Source organism: Fundulus heteroclitus, chromosome 6, assembly GCF_011125445.2.
Source record: "Fundulus heteroclitus isolate FHET01 chromosome 6, MU-UCD_Fhet_4.1, whole genome shotgun sequence".
In the NCBI taxonomy this organism is placed as follows: Eukaryota; Metazoa; Chordata; class Actinopteri; order Cyprinodontiformes; family Fundulidae; genus Fundulus; species Fundulus heteroclitus.
This window is the reverse complement of record NC_046366.1, coordinates 22,911,000-22,926,175: the sequence shown is the minus strand read 5'-3', so window position 1 is coordinate 22,926,175 and position 15,176 is coordinate 22,911,000. Positions and strand designations below refer to the sequence as shown.

Sequence of the window (15,176 nt, the reverse complement as noted above, 5' to 3'; positions counted from 1 at the left end):
TTCAGTCGCTACCTACAGAACAACAGGTGGTGTACAGCAAGAGGTGACAGTCTGCTAATTGGAGCTGCCGCTTTTAATGCTATTTTTGGCATTGTAAATATGGGTAGTGCTAAACATACTTATTTAATATGCTAGACACATTCATATTGTGCAGACAAGCTTGAATTTAATATTGTCAGTAGTTATACATTTTTGTATGACTATTTATTTATTTATTTTTTGCTTTTGAAACCTAGGTGTTCACAGCTGTGCTAGTTTGGCTGCGTGGTATTAATGTTTGGATTCAATTGTACTTTTTTCAAATGGACCTGGAATGACAAATGACTCTTAGATTGTAAAGAATTTGATTGATTTGAATTGAATTTCTATGAAAAATAACATGTGTTGTGAATATGGAGCATTTGCAGTCCCTTCCAAAACTATTCATACCCCTTGAAATTTCTCACAAACAACACTCGGACTGTCTTATATCAAATTAAGTTTCAGGAGCAAAATATTTGAACTTATGCTGCAATTTAAACCGGAAATTAACAGAACATTAACACGGGATACCTTTTAGAATGCTCATTAGAGCCATGTTTTATAAAAATGCCTTTTCTAATGATTATTTGAGTCCTAAAAATATGCTAAATTGGATCTAAAGCAGATGGGAGTGAAATCAAGGACACTGACCTAGTTTTTCAGGCAGTTTAATAAATACAGCTCGTCACAGTGTCAAAAGCTACATGGCAGGAGCACATGGAGTTGCAGTGTTTGAGTTACTTCTATTTTAAATAGTAAACACATGCAAATGAGTCCAAGCAGAGTCTGCCAACATCAAAGGTGGGCAATTTTTAGAATAGGCCTATCAAACAGCAGACATTTTGACTCATCAGAGTAGAAAAAAAAACCTCAGGTGGAGCTAATAATCTTTGAACAGGTTGCTCAATTGTGATTATGTGTCGCTGCCGGCATCCAGCATGTAAAATACCAGCACTCTGGAGATGAAAATGTATAGGAATGGAATGTAGTCTGTGCTGCATATTTTTGACGCTATGCATTGTACTTGTTTTTTTTCAACCAGTCAGAATGCAGTCTTTGAAAAAACAAAAACAAAACAAAAAAAAAACATGTTGGACATATTGGCTCTACTTTTTGCAAATCATTTATGAGGGACTTTATTTCAGAAAAAGTCAAACAAGATCAAAGTATTTAAGTGGCAGCCATAATAGGAGAAACACTGATCTCAGGGTCATCCTTTTGAAGGAGAGTGAGATCCAGTTATTGCCCACCTCATTTTTGCTATATCACACCAATCTGTCCTTTATACAGTCATTCTTAGTGCCGTTTGTGAGGACAAAGCTAGGACAGAACAAGGTGACCAGCATGGTTGAGCACCTTGGGACATGTTTTATTGGTTTCATTGCATTTATTTGTTTCTCTTTAACAGAGGAGAGAGCTTTATTTTAACAAGGCAAAGCATTTCTTAGCGCAGTGAACCCAAACGGGATTAATCCAGTATCAGTAACAAATAAATTAATTTGTCATGTCAGTAAGGCATGAGCATAATCCCATTTATTCAATGACTGCTGGATCTCTGTTTTAGATTACGATGTCTGGTGAAGCAACTGGAGAGAGGAGAAGCTTCCCTTGCTGACCTCAAGAAAAACCTCGAGTATGCAGCGTCAGTCCTTGAATCTGTTTACATTGAGGAGACAAGGTAAGAAACACATTAACACTCTGTAGCGGGCCAAGTTTTGGCATGCTTCATGTTTTGGCCACAACGAAGGTGCATTTATGATTGCCAGACAATGCTTTTACTCTTAGGTGCTCAGAAACATGTTCCAAAGCACCTAGCACAATGTATTAACACAAAAAGGGAGCAGCAACAATTCAAAGGTTCTCACAACTACAAGTACATTAAAATAAAAATTATATAATGAAAAAGTTAAGTAATTTCAGGTAGCGAAACTCATACGATATACACTGTAGTGGCGTGAAAAAAAGTGTTTCCCCCATTCGTTGATTTCCTTTTTGTTTTTCTGTGTGTTTGTTTGATGTTCTGTTCTGAAACACTTTTGTGACAAGCATGCAAAAGAAATAAGAAATCAGGAAAGGGGCCAACACTTTTTTCCACCACTGTATATTCATAACACACATAATAAAATATTTCAAGTCTTTACATTTTTTGTAATTTTGATGATTATTGCTTACAGATAATGAACACTAAAAATTCAGTGTCTCAGAAAATTAGGATGTTGTGGAGAAGTTACATTTTGGAAACTAATGGTGTCACATCTTAATCGGTTAACTCAAAACAACTGCAAAACACCTCCCGAGCCCCTAAATGGTCTCTCAGTCTGGGTCAGTGGGCGACACAATCATGAGAAAGACTGCTGACCTGACAGATGTCCAGGAGACAGTCATTTGACACCCAGCACAAGCAGGCAAAGTCATGAAAGGTCATTGATAAAAAGAAGCTGGTTGCTCACAAGGTTCTGTATCCAAGCATATTGATAGATAGTTCAGTGGAAAGAACATTTTTGAAAAAGAAAAGATGCATCAGCAAGATGGAGAACCACAGTCTTGAGAGGATTGTCAAGCAAAATCCCTTCATGAATTTGAGGGAACATCATAAGGAGGCTGAGACTGAGACAGAAAGTCAAGAGTCACTAAACACAGACAAATTCTTAACATGGGCTACCTGGGCTAAATAGAAAAGGAACTGGACTGTTGCTCAGTGGCCTTAAGTCCTGTTTTCAGATGAAATTAAATTCTGCCTTTCACTTAGAAATCAAGGTCCCAGAGTCTGGAGGAAGAGTGGAGAGACACAGAATCCATGCTCCTCGAAGTCCAGCGTTAAGTTTCCACAGTCAGTGATGGTTTGCAGTGCCATTGCCTTGTCATCTGCTGTTGGTCCACTGTGTTTTCTGATGTTCACAGTCAATGCAGCCATCTACCAGGGGATTATAGAGCACGTTATGCTTCCTCTGCTGACGAGCCGTATGGAGTTGTAGGCAGTAGGCTTCTGCCCACACTGCCAAAGGTACCAAAAGTTGGATTAACGACCCTGGTGTCACTGTGCTTGATTGGCCAGCAAACTCCCCTGACCGGAACCCTAATAGAGAATGTGTGGGGTACTGTCAAGAAGAAGATGAGAAACACCAGACCCAACAAAGCAGATGACCAGATGAAAACAACCAGGGCTTCCATTACACCTCAGCAGAACCACAGGCTGATTGCCTCCATGTGACGCCACATTCATGCAGTAGTTCATGCAAAAAGAGGCCCAACCACGTATTGAGCGGATAGAAATAACATACTTTTCAGAAACCTAATATTTCTGCTCAAAATATCTTTTTTTTATTTATCTCATGTAATATTCACATTTTCTCAAACATTGAATTTGGGATTTTCATTGTGAGGAACCAATAACCGTAAAACTTATAAGAAATAAAGGCTTAAAATTTTTCACTATGTGTAATGCATTTTTGTAATATACGAGAATATTGACATTTTTCATGATATAATATTTCTTTAGATGCACTTGTATTGTGGCCAAGAATAATATTCTTGTGTTGTTTCTTTCTTTCTTAAAAACAAATGTATTAATTGCATTTACTGTTTGATTTTGGTTTCAATGTTTGCTTCAGATTATCTTAAATCTAAAATGGATGCCTTGCCTTTGCTCCAGTACTATTTTCCTGAAGATATCAACCAAAGTTGGCCTAATTTCCTTGACACCCATTGGAGTTTGTATGACTCAAAAGCATAATGTGTAAAACTGCACTTAAACTGCGCTTAAATTATTTAGAATGCTGTTGAAAAACTTAAGTGTTTCAGTATTTTAATAGAAGAGCTTATCTTGTATTTTTTTTTAGATTAATTCCTCAATGTTATATGTGTATAAATGTTTTTTTTTCTGTTAGTTTTGATGATTATGGGTTACTATTGATGTAAAACCCAAAATTCAGGTTCTCTGACAATTTGTATATAACCTAAAAACAATACAAACAGATTTTCAATACAGGAATGTAGGCGAACTGAAAAGTAAGTTCATGTACTTCACAGCATTTGTGGCTCTTGCTTGTCGGGGCTCCTGTAGCATGAATCACTGCATCTGAGTAGCATGGCAGAAAATCAGCCTGTGGTCCTGCCGAGAGTTAAGGAAACTCAACAGATTTACTTTCACCAGTGGAGCATGACTGCTTTCACTATGGTGCTCCGCTTGATATATATGCAAAAAGCTATTATTCTGGGACTATTTCATGTTTAATGGACACAAAAACAGGAAGGTAGGAGAGAAAGGAAGATAAAAGGATGAAACAAAATGCTAAAGGGGAGAAAAGGTGATAAAAAATAGAGTAGAGGAAAAGTAGACTACAAGATGAAATCAGCATCTATATAAAATTGGTAAGAAGAAGGAAGCATGAAGTGCTCTAAATGTTCCCGGTCGATGGCTGCGACGACGTTTGGACTTGATCAAATATGGTAGGCCAACACCAGCAAATGAATTGACTATTCAAATCCTCACTGACTGAACTCTTATCTGAGTTTGAATTTTGTGCCGACTGAACTTTTCTCACTGGACCTCAAGGAGTTTGAATGTTGTGCCTTTCCACTACCAAGTCTCCAAAGCTGTGCTTCATAACACCGTGAATGCAAGATCTGTTTTTATCTGAAAAAGGGCCAACTGTCCAGCTCCTTCTTTACTTCCTCCTAGTGCACGAAAGACCCTTCTGATGTTGTGTCCGGTCCAGAAGTGGCATAGCACTCGGAATACGGCTGTAGTTGGTTTTATCCAGGATACCGCTGTGCATGGTGGCTCTTGAAGCATTGACTCTGGCTGCAGTACGCCCGTTGTGACACCCCCCCCCCCCCCCCCCCCCCTCAAACTCTTTAATAAGCTTTGCTTCACAATCCTCTTAAGGTTGTGGTGATCCCTGTTGCTATTGCACCTTGTTCTACCATACCTTTTCCCTCTTCACATGGCTGTCCATTGATATGTCCTGATACAGCACTCTGTTAACAGCCAGCTTTTTATCAGAGCTTTTGACGCTCATCCTCCTTATGAAGGATATTGATGGCTGTCTGCAACTGTGAAGTCAACAGTCATCCCCATGAATGTCTAGGCCTTAACATGGCTGTTGATAAACTATGTTTTATTGGTCTCATTTAATATTCTCATTTTCACTTCATGCAACTGAATTTTGGGTTTTCTTTACCTTTTGCGTATCAAATTCTTATGAGTTTCCCTCGTTCATTCAAGAAATAGGTCAACTTTTTCATGATGTTCTAATATATCGAGATGCCCCAGTACAGGTACTAAGGTAGATATAAACCAAATAAGAGTTTCAACATTGTGTGCTACTTCAGCTGAAACAATATTCTGCACGAAATAGTCAGCCTTCTGTAGCAAAATGTCACAGAAGAGATTCTAAACACAACATGCAGTACAATCAAATTTAATAAATTTGAGTATTATTGACAAGTTCATTTATTTCAACAAGTCAATTCACTAAGGGAGACATACTGATTAACACATATGTCATAATGTTATAAATCCTTTATTTCTGGTAATTATTATTTTTCCCATCTGCAGCTAATAAAAATATTATTTAAGATTTTGTATCGGACCAAAATTTTTTTTCAGCAGGCATTTTCAATCTGACAAACAAACCTCTTAGAAATGCATGTTCTAATTTATTGAATCTGACTTTTTTTTTAAACTGCCTACTCTGTCTTGCCTACATTAGCAAGCAAAATTACAATTACAAAAAAAACTGATTGAAGTATTTAGTGCAATAAATTAATATTTGTTGTTTTACCTGCATAGCATCGAGATCTACTTATACAGGACTTATACAGTGAGGATCTGTGTGTCTGTCTGTGTTGTAGCTACTGTTATGTTGATAAAGTTATTTTTTGTTACGTTTTTTTTTTTTTTTTTTTCAATTCTTGCCCCACCGAATGTCTGCATGGCTAACGTTGGCAGATGGTACGTACTTTTAACAAGACCTTACATTTAAATGACTGACAGCCAAACAAATCTGGCTGTATGTTTGAAAATCTCTTTGAGGTAAAATTGAAGTTAGGGAAATAAACTTGTCAATAGTTGAGCGACGTTTCAAAATATGAGCTATGACCAGGCTTTGGGAATTATATAAACCTCTCATCATCTAGACTCGAACAGATTAGGGTCAGCGATGGGCCGACTCCAGTCCAAGTGAAAGGATCATAAACTATCAAATGCCAAATTCATGTGGCACCATCATTATCAGAGTGATATAAATGCTTGTTTTTAAAGGACAGGATTTGCTTTTGATCCTGTGCATGTTAGTGAAGGTATGGAGAATCTATGGGGCCCAATAGGATTTGTATAAAGCACTGTTGGGGTTTCGGTGTTGTTTTGAATTTGTATAACAGGTCTAGGATTTGTGTTTTATCTACAGGGAATCTCTCACTTCCCTGTAAGTACCTTCGTCTATCTGAATTTTTTTTTCTTTTGCTATTTTTTTTTTTTTTTGTCCTGTCTTGTACTTGCATCTCTTCATCCAGGCGATTGGTGGACACAGAAGATGAGCTCAGTGACATCCAGTCAGAGTCTGTGCCTTCAGAGGTGCGAGACTGGCTGGCCTCCACCTTCACCAGGCAGATGGGCCTGATGCTGCGGCGGAATGAAGAGAAACCTCGTTTCCGGAGCATCGTCCACGCGGTCCAGGCGGGAATTTTTGTGGAAAGGTAAAGTTAAATTAGTGCACTAAAGCATTTTCACAACCACAAACTACCATGCAGTTGCATATCATAAAAAAAAAAAAAATCACTTGGAGTTGCAGCTCTAACAAGAACTGCCTGAAGAGAGTTAAAGAAATTCTATCAACATCTTTAATTTGGCTCTGGGTAAAACGTGATTAGGGATATAATTAATGCACATTGTGGCTGTAGGTTAAATTTATACTTTTTTTAATGTTATCACTCACACTGACCTTTATCTTAATTTTATTATGAATTTGCACATTTAGATTTACACATTTTCATAATTTCTCAGATATGAGCAACATTGTTAAGGACAATTTCTTTTTAGGTTTATGGTCTTCTGGTGTATGTAATGTCTGAAGTGAAATGTCATATATGTAACAGTGGAGCAGGACCCACATCTCAGGCAGGCAGAATAGCTGCAAAAACGTTTTATAGCAAACAGAAAATATCAGAGTCAAAAATGTCCGCATAAAGAACAAGAAAAACACAAGACTACAAATGAAAAGGATTGAGGACTTGGTTATTTCTTTTTAAACAGATAATCTTTCCTCAGTATTTGACTGTGTCTACATCAATAGTCTCAAACTCAAATCTTTGAGGAGCTGTGTCCTGCAACTTTGAATAAATATGCTCCAGCAGCAGCATAACGGCAATATTAACAAGAACATCTTGAGCACGGCTAAGCAAGAACTAGATTAAATATTCAAAATATACTTCCTGAGCAAATGTCGCTTGGTCTCTGACTTGTTTCCTCCCAGTCAAGTAAATTCTTGAGCTCACATTTAGAAGTTTAATGGGAACAGAGTCTGGACAAGGAGAGACAGGCTGACACTAAAAAGTCCATCTGCACGAAGACGGGAGGTGCAAACACGACAGAAATCTCAAAGTAGATGAATGATAAATACAAGTAGACCCTGAACGAAACAGAGAACACAAGTATTGAGCAGGATAGTGACTAGATAGGGACCAGGTGAGGTGGTTGGATGATTAGAAACAGTTGTCGGGGATTAGACCCAACAGAACACAGCGAGACTAAAGGCCTATAAAAACTACTTCTCCCAGGGCTCCAAACACAAAATGCCATCATTCTGTTCCTGGAGCCTTGATTTGGGAGATTTTGTAGTTTGTTCTTGACACATAATCTGGACAAAATGTTGGCATTCCTCATAATCCTAAATTACCATTGTTTTAAACTGTTAAAGACATTTCGGCTAATTCTAGGTTCTTTACATCATTGAACTGTAATGTTGGTCTTAATACATAATTTTTAGCCTGTTCACTAATTTGTTTTCTCAATCTAATTTTTTTTTTTTTTTTTTTTTTTGCTGTGTGACTCAGTTTTTATGTTTTCAAGTTTTCTTTTAAAATTAACTTGCGCAATACAGAGTTTTTTTATTATTATTATCATTATTTGTATGATGTAAGCTGTTTGGTTCAAGTTTAGCAAATATATACTTTAGCATAGCACCCTTAACACTTTGGTTCATAAATAAGACAAGCTTCTAATGTTGGAATTCACTGCTTTCCCTTTATGTTGTACACAGGATATGTATATTTGAAACTGATCTTAGATTAATAATGTTACCATTAACATCTGGTTACTTGGAATAGGAGTAATAATTCTGAGTAGAAAGCTGGACCTTTTAGCCCTGAATATGTTTATTTTTGAGACGTGTGCCCAGTGCAGCATCACATAAGCCGGTGATGCATTGTTATAGCCTTGGCAAGCCTGGCTAATTACAATAAGTCAGCCAGCTCTCATTCCAAGCTTTATCACTCAGTAACATGTAGCAAGCATTTGCTTATATCAGTAGGTCTAAATTGTGTAAGCTAAAATCATTCTTAATTTACTTTTTCAGAATAAACTCAACTGTTAAAATACAGCTAGACTGGGAACATGGAGAATGAGTTTTAGAAAGGGCAACTGTGTTTTGCAGTCTGAGTTGTCAGTATTTATGTACATTTTATATGGCATTTACCCCTTTTCTAGACAAAAATGAAACACCAGTTCTGCTGCTTTGATTTCATCATATCTGAGAGTAATTCATAAAAGTCTGACATTGTCGGACAAAGTCGTTTTGTACCTAATGTCATTTCTAATTTTATAGAAAATGATCCCCCCTTATTTTGCTATTTTTGATGGTAAATAATACTCCATCCCTCTAGTACCGAAACCCCTTTTTCATGTGGAATAGCCTATAGCAACATTCACTTATTTATAAAATAAACTTTTCTTTTATCACTCTTGCAGTCTGAGTTGTGTCTAGTCTTGGTGGGGATCGTCCCAAGCTGTGGTTAAGGGGCACTGTGTTCTCTTAAGATATTTACACTCAGCAGGGCTCTGCATTTGATGTCTTTATCTCATCCAAACAGGATGTACCGGCGTACCTCCAATATGGTGGGGCTCAGCTACCCTGCATCTGTCATATCTGTGCTTAAGGTATTAACGTGCACACTCACACTCAAAGCAAGAAACTATATTAAAAAAAAATGAAAAACTCATGCGATATCAAACACTAGCGTGACATAATTACCTTTAGGCGGGTAAATTTACAATTGTTTTCAAAAACATTCGTACTCCTGAACTTTTCCACATTTTGTCATGTTGCAACCAGAAACGTCAGACCATTTTATGGGGATTTTATTAACAGATCAACACAGTTAGTGAATTGGTGTTAAATGCATAACAATATACATAGTTTTCACAATATATGTTGAGTACGGCACAGTGCACATTCAGGTCTTATTAAGGTAATCTTTTTTTAATTAACAACTTTTTTACTAGAATTTCAGCTGCATGTATTCTGGGCTAGGTCTCCACCATCTTACAGACTTAGACAGATAGGATGGAAAGCAACTGTGATGGGCAATTTCCCATCCTTGTAGTGGACATGCTGCTGGAAAGAGGTCTGGTTATTTTGGAAGGGCCATTCTAACTCTTAAAGATAATTTGATCCAAATTCCACCTGCCTGTATCTTTAGAGTTGTGGTGAACCTGGAAGGTGAACCTCTGCAGTCTTTCACAGCCTCAAACAGGTTTTCTTTCAGGATTGCCCTGTAGTTAGCTCCATCCATCATCCTGAAAGTAAAGCATCCTCCCAGCAGGACGCTGCTACCACCTGCTTCAATCGACTGAACAACTTTTTTCTTCCTGATGCAATTTTTTTTTTTACTAATGTTCTCTTACCAAACCTTAAAGTTGGTCTTTCAGAGTTCCATTTAGGAAGATAATACCCTATAGGAGCTAAATATGAGCTAAAAAACACAAAGATTATGTAGTATCTTTCCTCCACTTCACTATTATGGCCTGCTTTTTGTTAGCCTACCACCTAAGTTATTGATGCTTTTGTAAGTTACCTTGTATTGTTTGAATTAAAGTTTAATTCTTTTTTTCTCTCTCTCTTTCACACAGAATGTCGACAAATGGTCGTTTGACGTGTTTGCTCTAAATGATGCCAGTGGGGATCACGCTCTTAAATTCATATTCTATGAGTTGCTCACAAGATATGATCTCATAAGCCGTTTCAAGGTAAAGTCTGAAAGACGTACTGCAACACTCCTGCCTGACGGGTCATTGATATTTTTGTGCCATTAAAACAAGGTTAAAGAAGCACTCCTCATTACTGACAAGAACCTTCAACATCCCAAAACAGATGAAGGGAAGCAAACAACTTCAGTCCCTTAAGATCAACTTTGTGTCGTTTTATTTCAGCAATGATAATGTTATAGTGGGGTCTAGGCACACTTCATCGGCTCTAATAGTTGTGCAGCTCATTTCCCACAGATCCTAATGGCTGAGGACAATCCACTGGTACTGATAGCATCTGGCAGTAAATGGCACAGGCTGTAAAGCAGATATGAACATGTAATTTTAGTTTTTCCTGTAGCCCAAATGATTCTGATGGATGATTTTTATGACATCGGTTTCCTACGCTGCGCCCATTAAGTTGCATTTAAGTCCCAAATTGATTTTGGAATGTTTCTGGCCGCTCTAAGTGTTTGTGACTCGCAGATGCTTGTGGCTTTCTACATTTCAGATTCCGATCTCCGCGGTGGTGTCGTTCGTGGAAGCCCTGGAAGTCGGATACAGCAAACATAAAAATCCCTACCACAACCTGATGCACGCAGCTGATGTAACCCAGACTGTGCATTACCTTCTTCTCAAGACCGGCATGGTGGTGAGTAGGAGTGCACGCGGCTTAGATTGCATAATTTGTCTTAGCTCTAAGCATCCGCAGAAACAAGTTGAGTGTGTTGGTTGAGTTCGATAAGAGGAAGCTCATTGGACTGAAGCTAAAATGAAAGGGATTTTATCCCATTGGTATTCAGAACATCTCTGTCCGCTGATGTTTGCCAGCCTGATTGCAGCTTTGCCTGACATACAGCTTCTAAATATGCAGTTTTTATCCGTCAAGAATCCCTAAACTAATTTTATGGGGAATAACACTCCCAATACACTTTAAATCCATTTTTGACAGTAAGTAGGCAACATATTAAAAATAATATAGATTTCACCGTAAAATAGTGGCTTATTATTTATCCCAAACCTTTATAATCACTTCAAGAAAAAAAAAGTGTCTCTGTTGTAAGATTATTTCATCTCAACATTTTGTGTGTGTTGTTTTGTTTTGATAACGTATCCTGACCTACATTTCTCACCTTCTCAGAGAAGTGACTTGAGGGCACATGTGACACAATATTCATTTCAACACAAAAAACACAAGCAAAGTCCCTGGCCAGCCCAAGAGAAGGCCGACCCTATTCCCACTCCTTTTATTTAATCACCCTAATAAGAAGGCGGCGACAGCTGTCGACGCGGTGTGTTTCTTTGGGCCGTGCCTTGCGGAGTAAAGTCACATTCATTCCACAACCACAGGCTCCTGGGAGAGCGAGAGAGCGGCATCTATCATTTTTTTTAAAACCCCTCCAGACTCCACTAAATCAACAATCAACAGGTCATTCATAAAGCTGGTTTATGAAGAAATACAGAGCAGTGGATTGGCCATCTGGTCCCCCGCCCTGTTCTTTAATGACTCCCCCATCACCCACTGTTGATTAGTCACCAATATCGACTGGGCTCCCTGAGCTAAATCCCCTCACGGTGTGTGTGAGCGCAGTCAGATGAATGCCCATCTCAGAGGAATTGCCCACTCACTATTGTGCCTTTATATTGCAAAGACTCACAGGATCCAGCCAAACCTTAAAAACGAAAAAAAAAAAAACACATTCACGCATCAAAGTAAGTTGTTTCACATGTCCGCTGGCCAATTCACACCATCATCATTTCGTACCTTTACTGTTTTGTAAACTGTGAATAAAAATGGACTGTTTGTCGATGTAGATGGGCATGAAATGTTTTCTGTTTGAAATGGAGGACAGAAGAGACAAAATGACAACAAAATACTACAAACTGGCAAAGGGCTAAAATCGCTTGCATTCTACTATTGGGTGTCTGTTTATCATTTCACATTTTATTGCAGCATAGGCTTTGCTTGGACATGTCAAAAAAAGTCACAGCATGACTATTACGACTCCTGAAACGCCTTATAAACTGCATCTGTGCGCTGCCGCTACACAATTTTTGCATGTGCTACTCAAATTTTGCAAGAATGACCACATTTGAACATAAACTCATGTCATGCAACACTATGCAGACGCTCTGTATGTACTAAAAAATATCCTCCCTTCCACATACTGAATGCTTGGAGTGGCTCCAACTGTTAGTTGCTCAATATACTTTGAAATGACCGCACATACAAATTATTTAATCACATGGAGACATTCATGAATTATTGATTATTTATGCCCAAATAGTATGTTAATCTTTAAAGATGTGAAAAAATGGTACTGTCACAACAAATGAAATATACTTGATCCTAACACAGCTGAATTTTACATCCATCAGCCCCCAATTTGTGTACACAATGCACAAAACGGGGCCCCATCCAAAGTGAGACACAAACTTCAAAGGCATGACAGGGCTTAACATTTGACAAAACATTGTCGCCCGCATTGCCAACATATGTCTACAAACATGACAGTACAGGCAACAGTGTGACAGCAGCGTAGTGCTAGCAACCTGAGACGATGCTTTAATAAATAAAACATATGTTCCTTTTGGATAGATTTTAACCTAAAGCATTTATGTCAATGTCAGTGTCAACTTTATGGATATAGCACTGTACAACAAACAAGTTGCACCAAAGTGCGGCACAGCAAGAGCAACATAATTGTAGTAAAAAAAAAAAAAAAAAAAAAGAATAACACACAAACGTGAATAAAATAATTCATTAGTTTAAAAAGAAATAAAAAGAATGCAAAAATATGGATATTTAAGACACCTAGTTAATATCTAGTTAATTCAAAAGCAAATGAGTGGGGGTGGGTCTTTAAAAGCACCTTAAAAGTGTTGAGGTTATGAGCAATTCTGACATGGATTGATTGACTATTCCACAGTTTTGGGGCTGCAGCAGAGAAGGCACGTTCGCCTTTACTCTTCCGAATGAACCTCGGAAGATTTAAGAGCAACTGGTTGTTTAACCCTCTTGTTCGTGTAGATATATGTTTTAAAATCTATGGTGGAGTAAGACCATTAGGAGCCTTAAAAACCAGTAGCGATATTTCAAATCAATCCTGTAACAAACAAAAAGCCAGGGAAGTGAAGCCGTACCTGGAGTTATATGTTCCAGTTTTGTAGTTTCTAGATTCTATAAATTCATGTTCAATAAATTTGAATTTTATTTCAGTAACTCAATTCACTAAGTGAATATAGATCAGTTACATTCAGCCTGATGTTGTTAAGACTTTGTTTCTGTTAATTATGTTTTTTTTTGTTTGTAGCTAATGGAAACTCAGCATTTAAAATTGGATATTACATCAGACAAAAATAAATGCATAAATGTGACTAATGTAAATTAGGCTTGGTACCTGTTCAAAAGCGATTATATTTAAGATGCATTTTTGACAAACAATTCTCAGCAGAATGCAGTTTTCTATGTATTACATGCGACTGCATGTATTAGGAAATATACAACTTCTTGCTGTATATAGTTACAGCTATTTATCTGGTCTAATAAAATTGACAGATTTCCTTATACCTAACAGCTGTGATCTCCTCTTGTGATGTTTGCTGAAGTCAAAAACTGCAGTAAAAAAGGTCTGACCCTGACCTATAAAATTGAAAGCATGGTGTGTTGTGTGACCTTCTGATAGCATTAATTCATAAAAGAATAACAGAGAGCATGACCTTTTTGTTTATATTTATACTTTGGGAAAACCATAGTGACAGTGAGAGAAAGAACAGTGGGAGGGTGGTGTATAAGAGACTGTTCCCAATAGACCTTATCTTATCTAGAGTTCTCTATTTTTGGTTTTCTAACCTTTTCGGTACTTCCTTTGTTTACTTTCACTTCTGATGCTAATGTATTCCTCGAGCCCAATTTCTCTCTAAATCTTTTAAACCTTATTCCTTCCTAATATCTTTATGGCCTAATGTGCCGTTCCCTGCATTCCCTATCACTGGATTCTCATTTCTCTTGCCTAATCTATGTCCATTCTTTCCTCTTGCATTCATTACTTCTCTATCTTCCTTGCCTGTCAAATGCTTCAACTTTTCCATCTCATTGGCTTCTCTCCTCTCCGGTATAATCCTTTTTATATTTCATCCTCGACCTCCGTCACGTCTCCTCCTCTCCTCCTCCAGCATTGGTTGACTGAACTGGAGATCTTCGCCATGATCTTTGCGGCTGCGGTGCACGACTATGAGCACACAGGGACCACAAACAACTTCCACATCCAGACAAGGTAATGGATGATAAAATCAAAAATGCATGGCGCTGACTCACTCGATCAATGATTTCATTTACAGCAAGGGGGCTTTAAGTTCACACTGTGATCGCCCGCAGTGCAATAATAACAGGATGGATGTGTAGATGAACGCAAGAGTTGAAGCCTTTAAAAATGTTCAATTTTTACCCCACCTCAAAAATGTCATGTTTAAAGTTAGAAGGAACACTGACTCGCATAATGCTTTGCAATAGTAGTCAAATTTCTGAATATTGTATCAGGTTAGAACCACGCCACCAAATGCAGATTTGTGTTTGTATCAGTAGATTTTCTCTTACTTTACAGTTAATCACTACCTTGTGTTTATTGTGACACATATTCCCATCATGACACTTCGGTTTGTGGTTGTAGGATGAAAAAATGTAGGAAAGGGCAAGTACACAAAAAGATTCTTTAACTTGTTTTAGAAATTGTATAAATTCTACAACCTTTTGTTGTATATTTTTATACTACCTTCCAAAAATATTAGTTAATTCTATCTTTAAAGAAAACTATTTGCTATATTAGGTGTGAGTTTACCCATGTTTCCGTGCATGCAAGGAGGATGAGAAATGAATTAACTTAGCAAAATGGAAAGGAAAATAATTTTACAT

At 37.7% G+C, this 15,176-nt stretch overlaps 1 protein-coding gene across 6 annotated transcripts in view; it reads left to right on the top strand.

The window, feature by feature from the left end:
* Nucleotides 1-15,176, top strand: part of pde1cb (phosphodiesterase 1C, calmodulin-dependent b) — a 155,451-nt gene that overhangs the window by 116,229 nt on the left and 24,046 nt on the right. For 3 of the 6 annotated variants that reach the window (XM_036138353.1, XM_036138356.1, XM_036138357.1), the window contains 8 exons: nucleotides 1,586-1,699; nucleotides 5,975-5,977; nucleotides 6,432-6,449; nucleotides 6,538-6,720; nucleotides 9,112-9,178; nucleotides 10,151-10,267; nucleotides 10,776-10,916; nucleotides 14,441-14,541. In XM_036138353.1, coding sequence (XP_035994246.1) covers nucleotides 1,586-1,699; nucleotides 5,975-5,977; nucleotides 6,432-6,449; nucleotides 6,538-6,720; nucleotides 9,112-9,178; nucleotides 10,151-10,267; nucleotides 10,776-10,916; nucleotides 14,441-14,541 — 744 coding nt within the window. The remainder of the gene's footprint in view (nucleotides 1-1,585; nucleotides 1,700-5,974; nucleotides 5,978-6,431; nucleotides 6,450-6,537; nucleotides 6,721-9,111; nucleotides 9,179-10,150; nucleotides 10,268-10,775; nucleotides 10,917-14,440; nucleotides 14,542-15,176) is intronic. The other 3 variants (XM_036138355.1, XM_036138359.1, XM_036138354.1) reach the window with 2 other exon arrangements.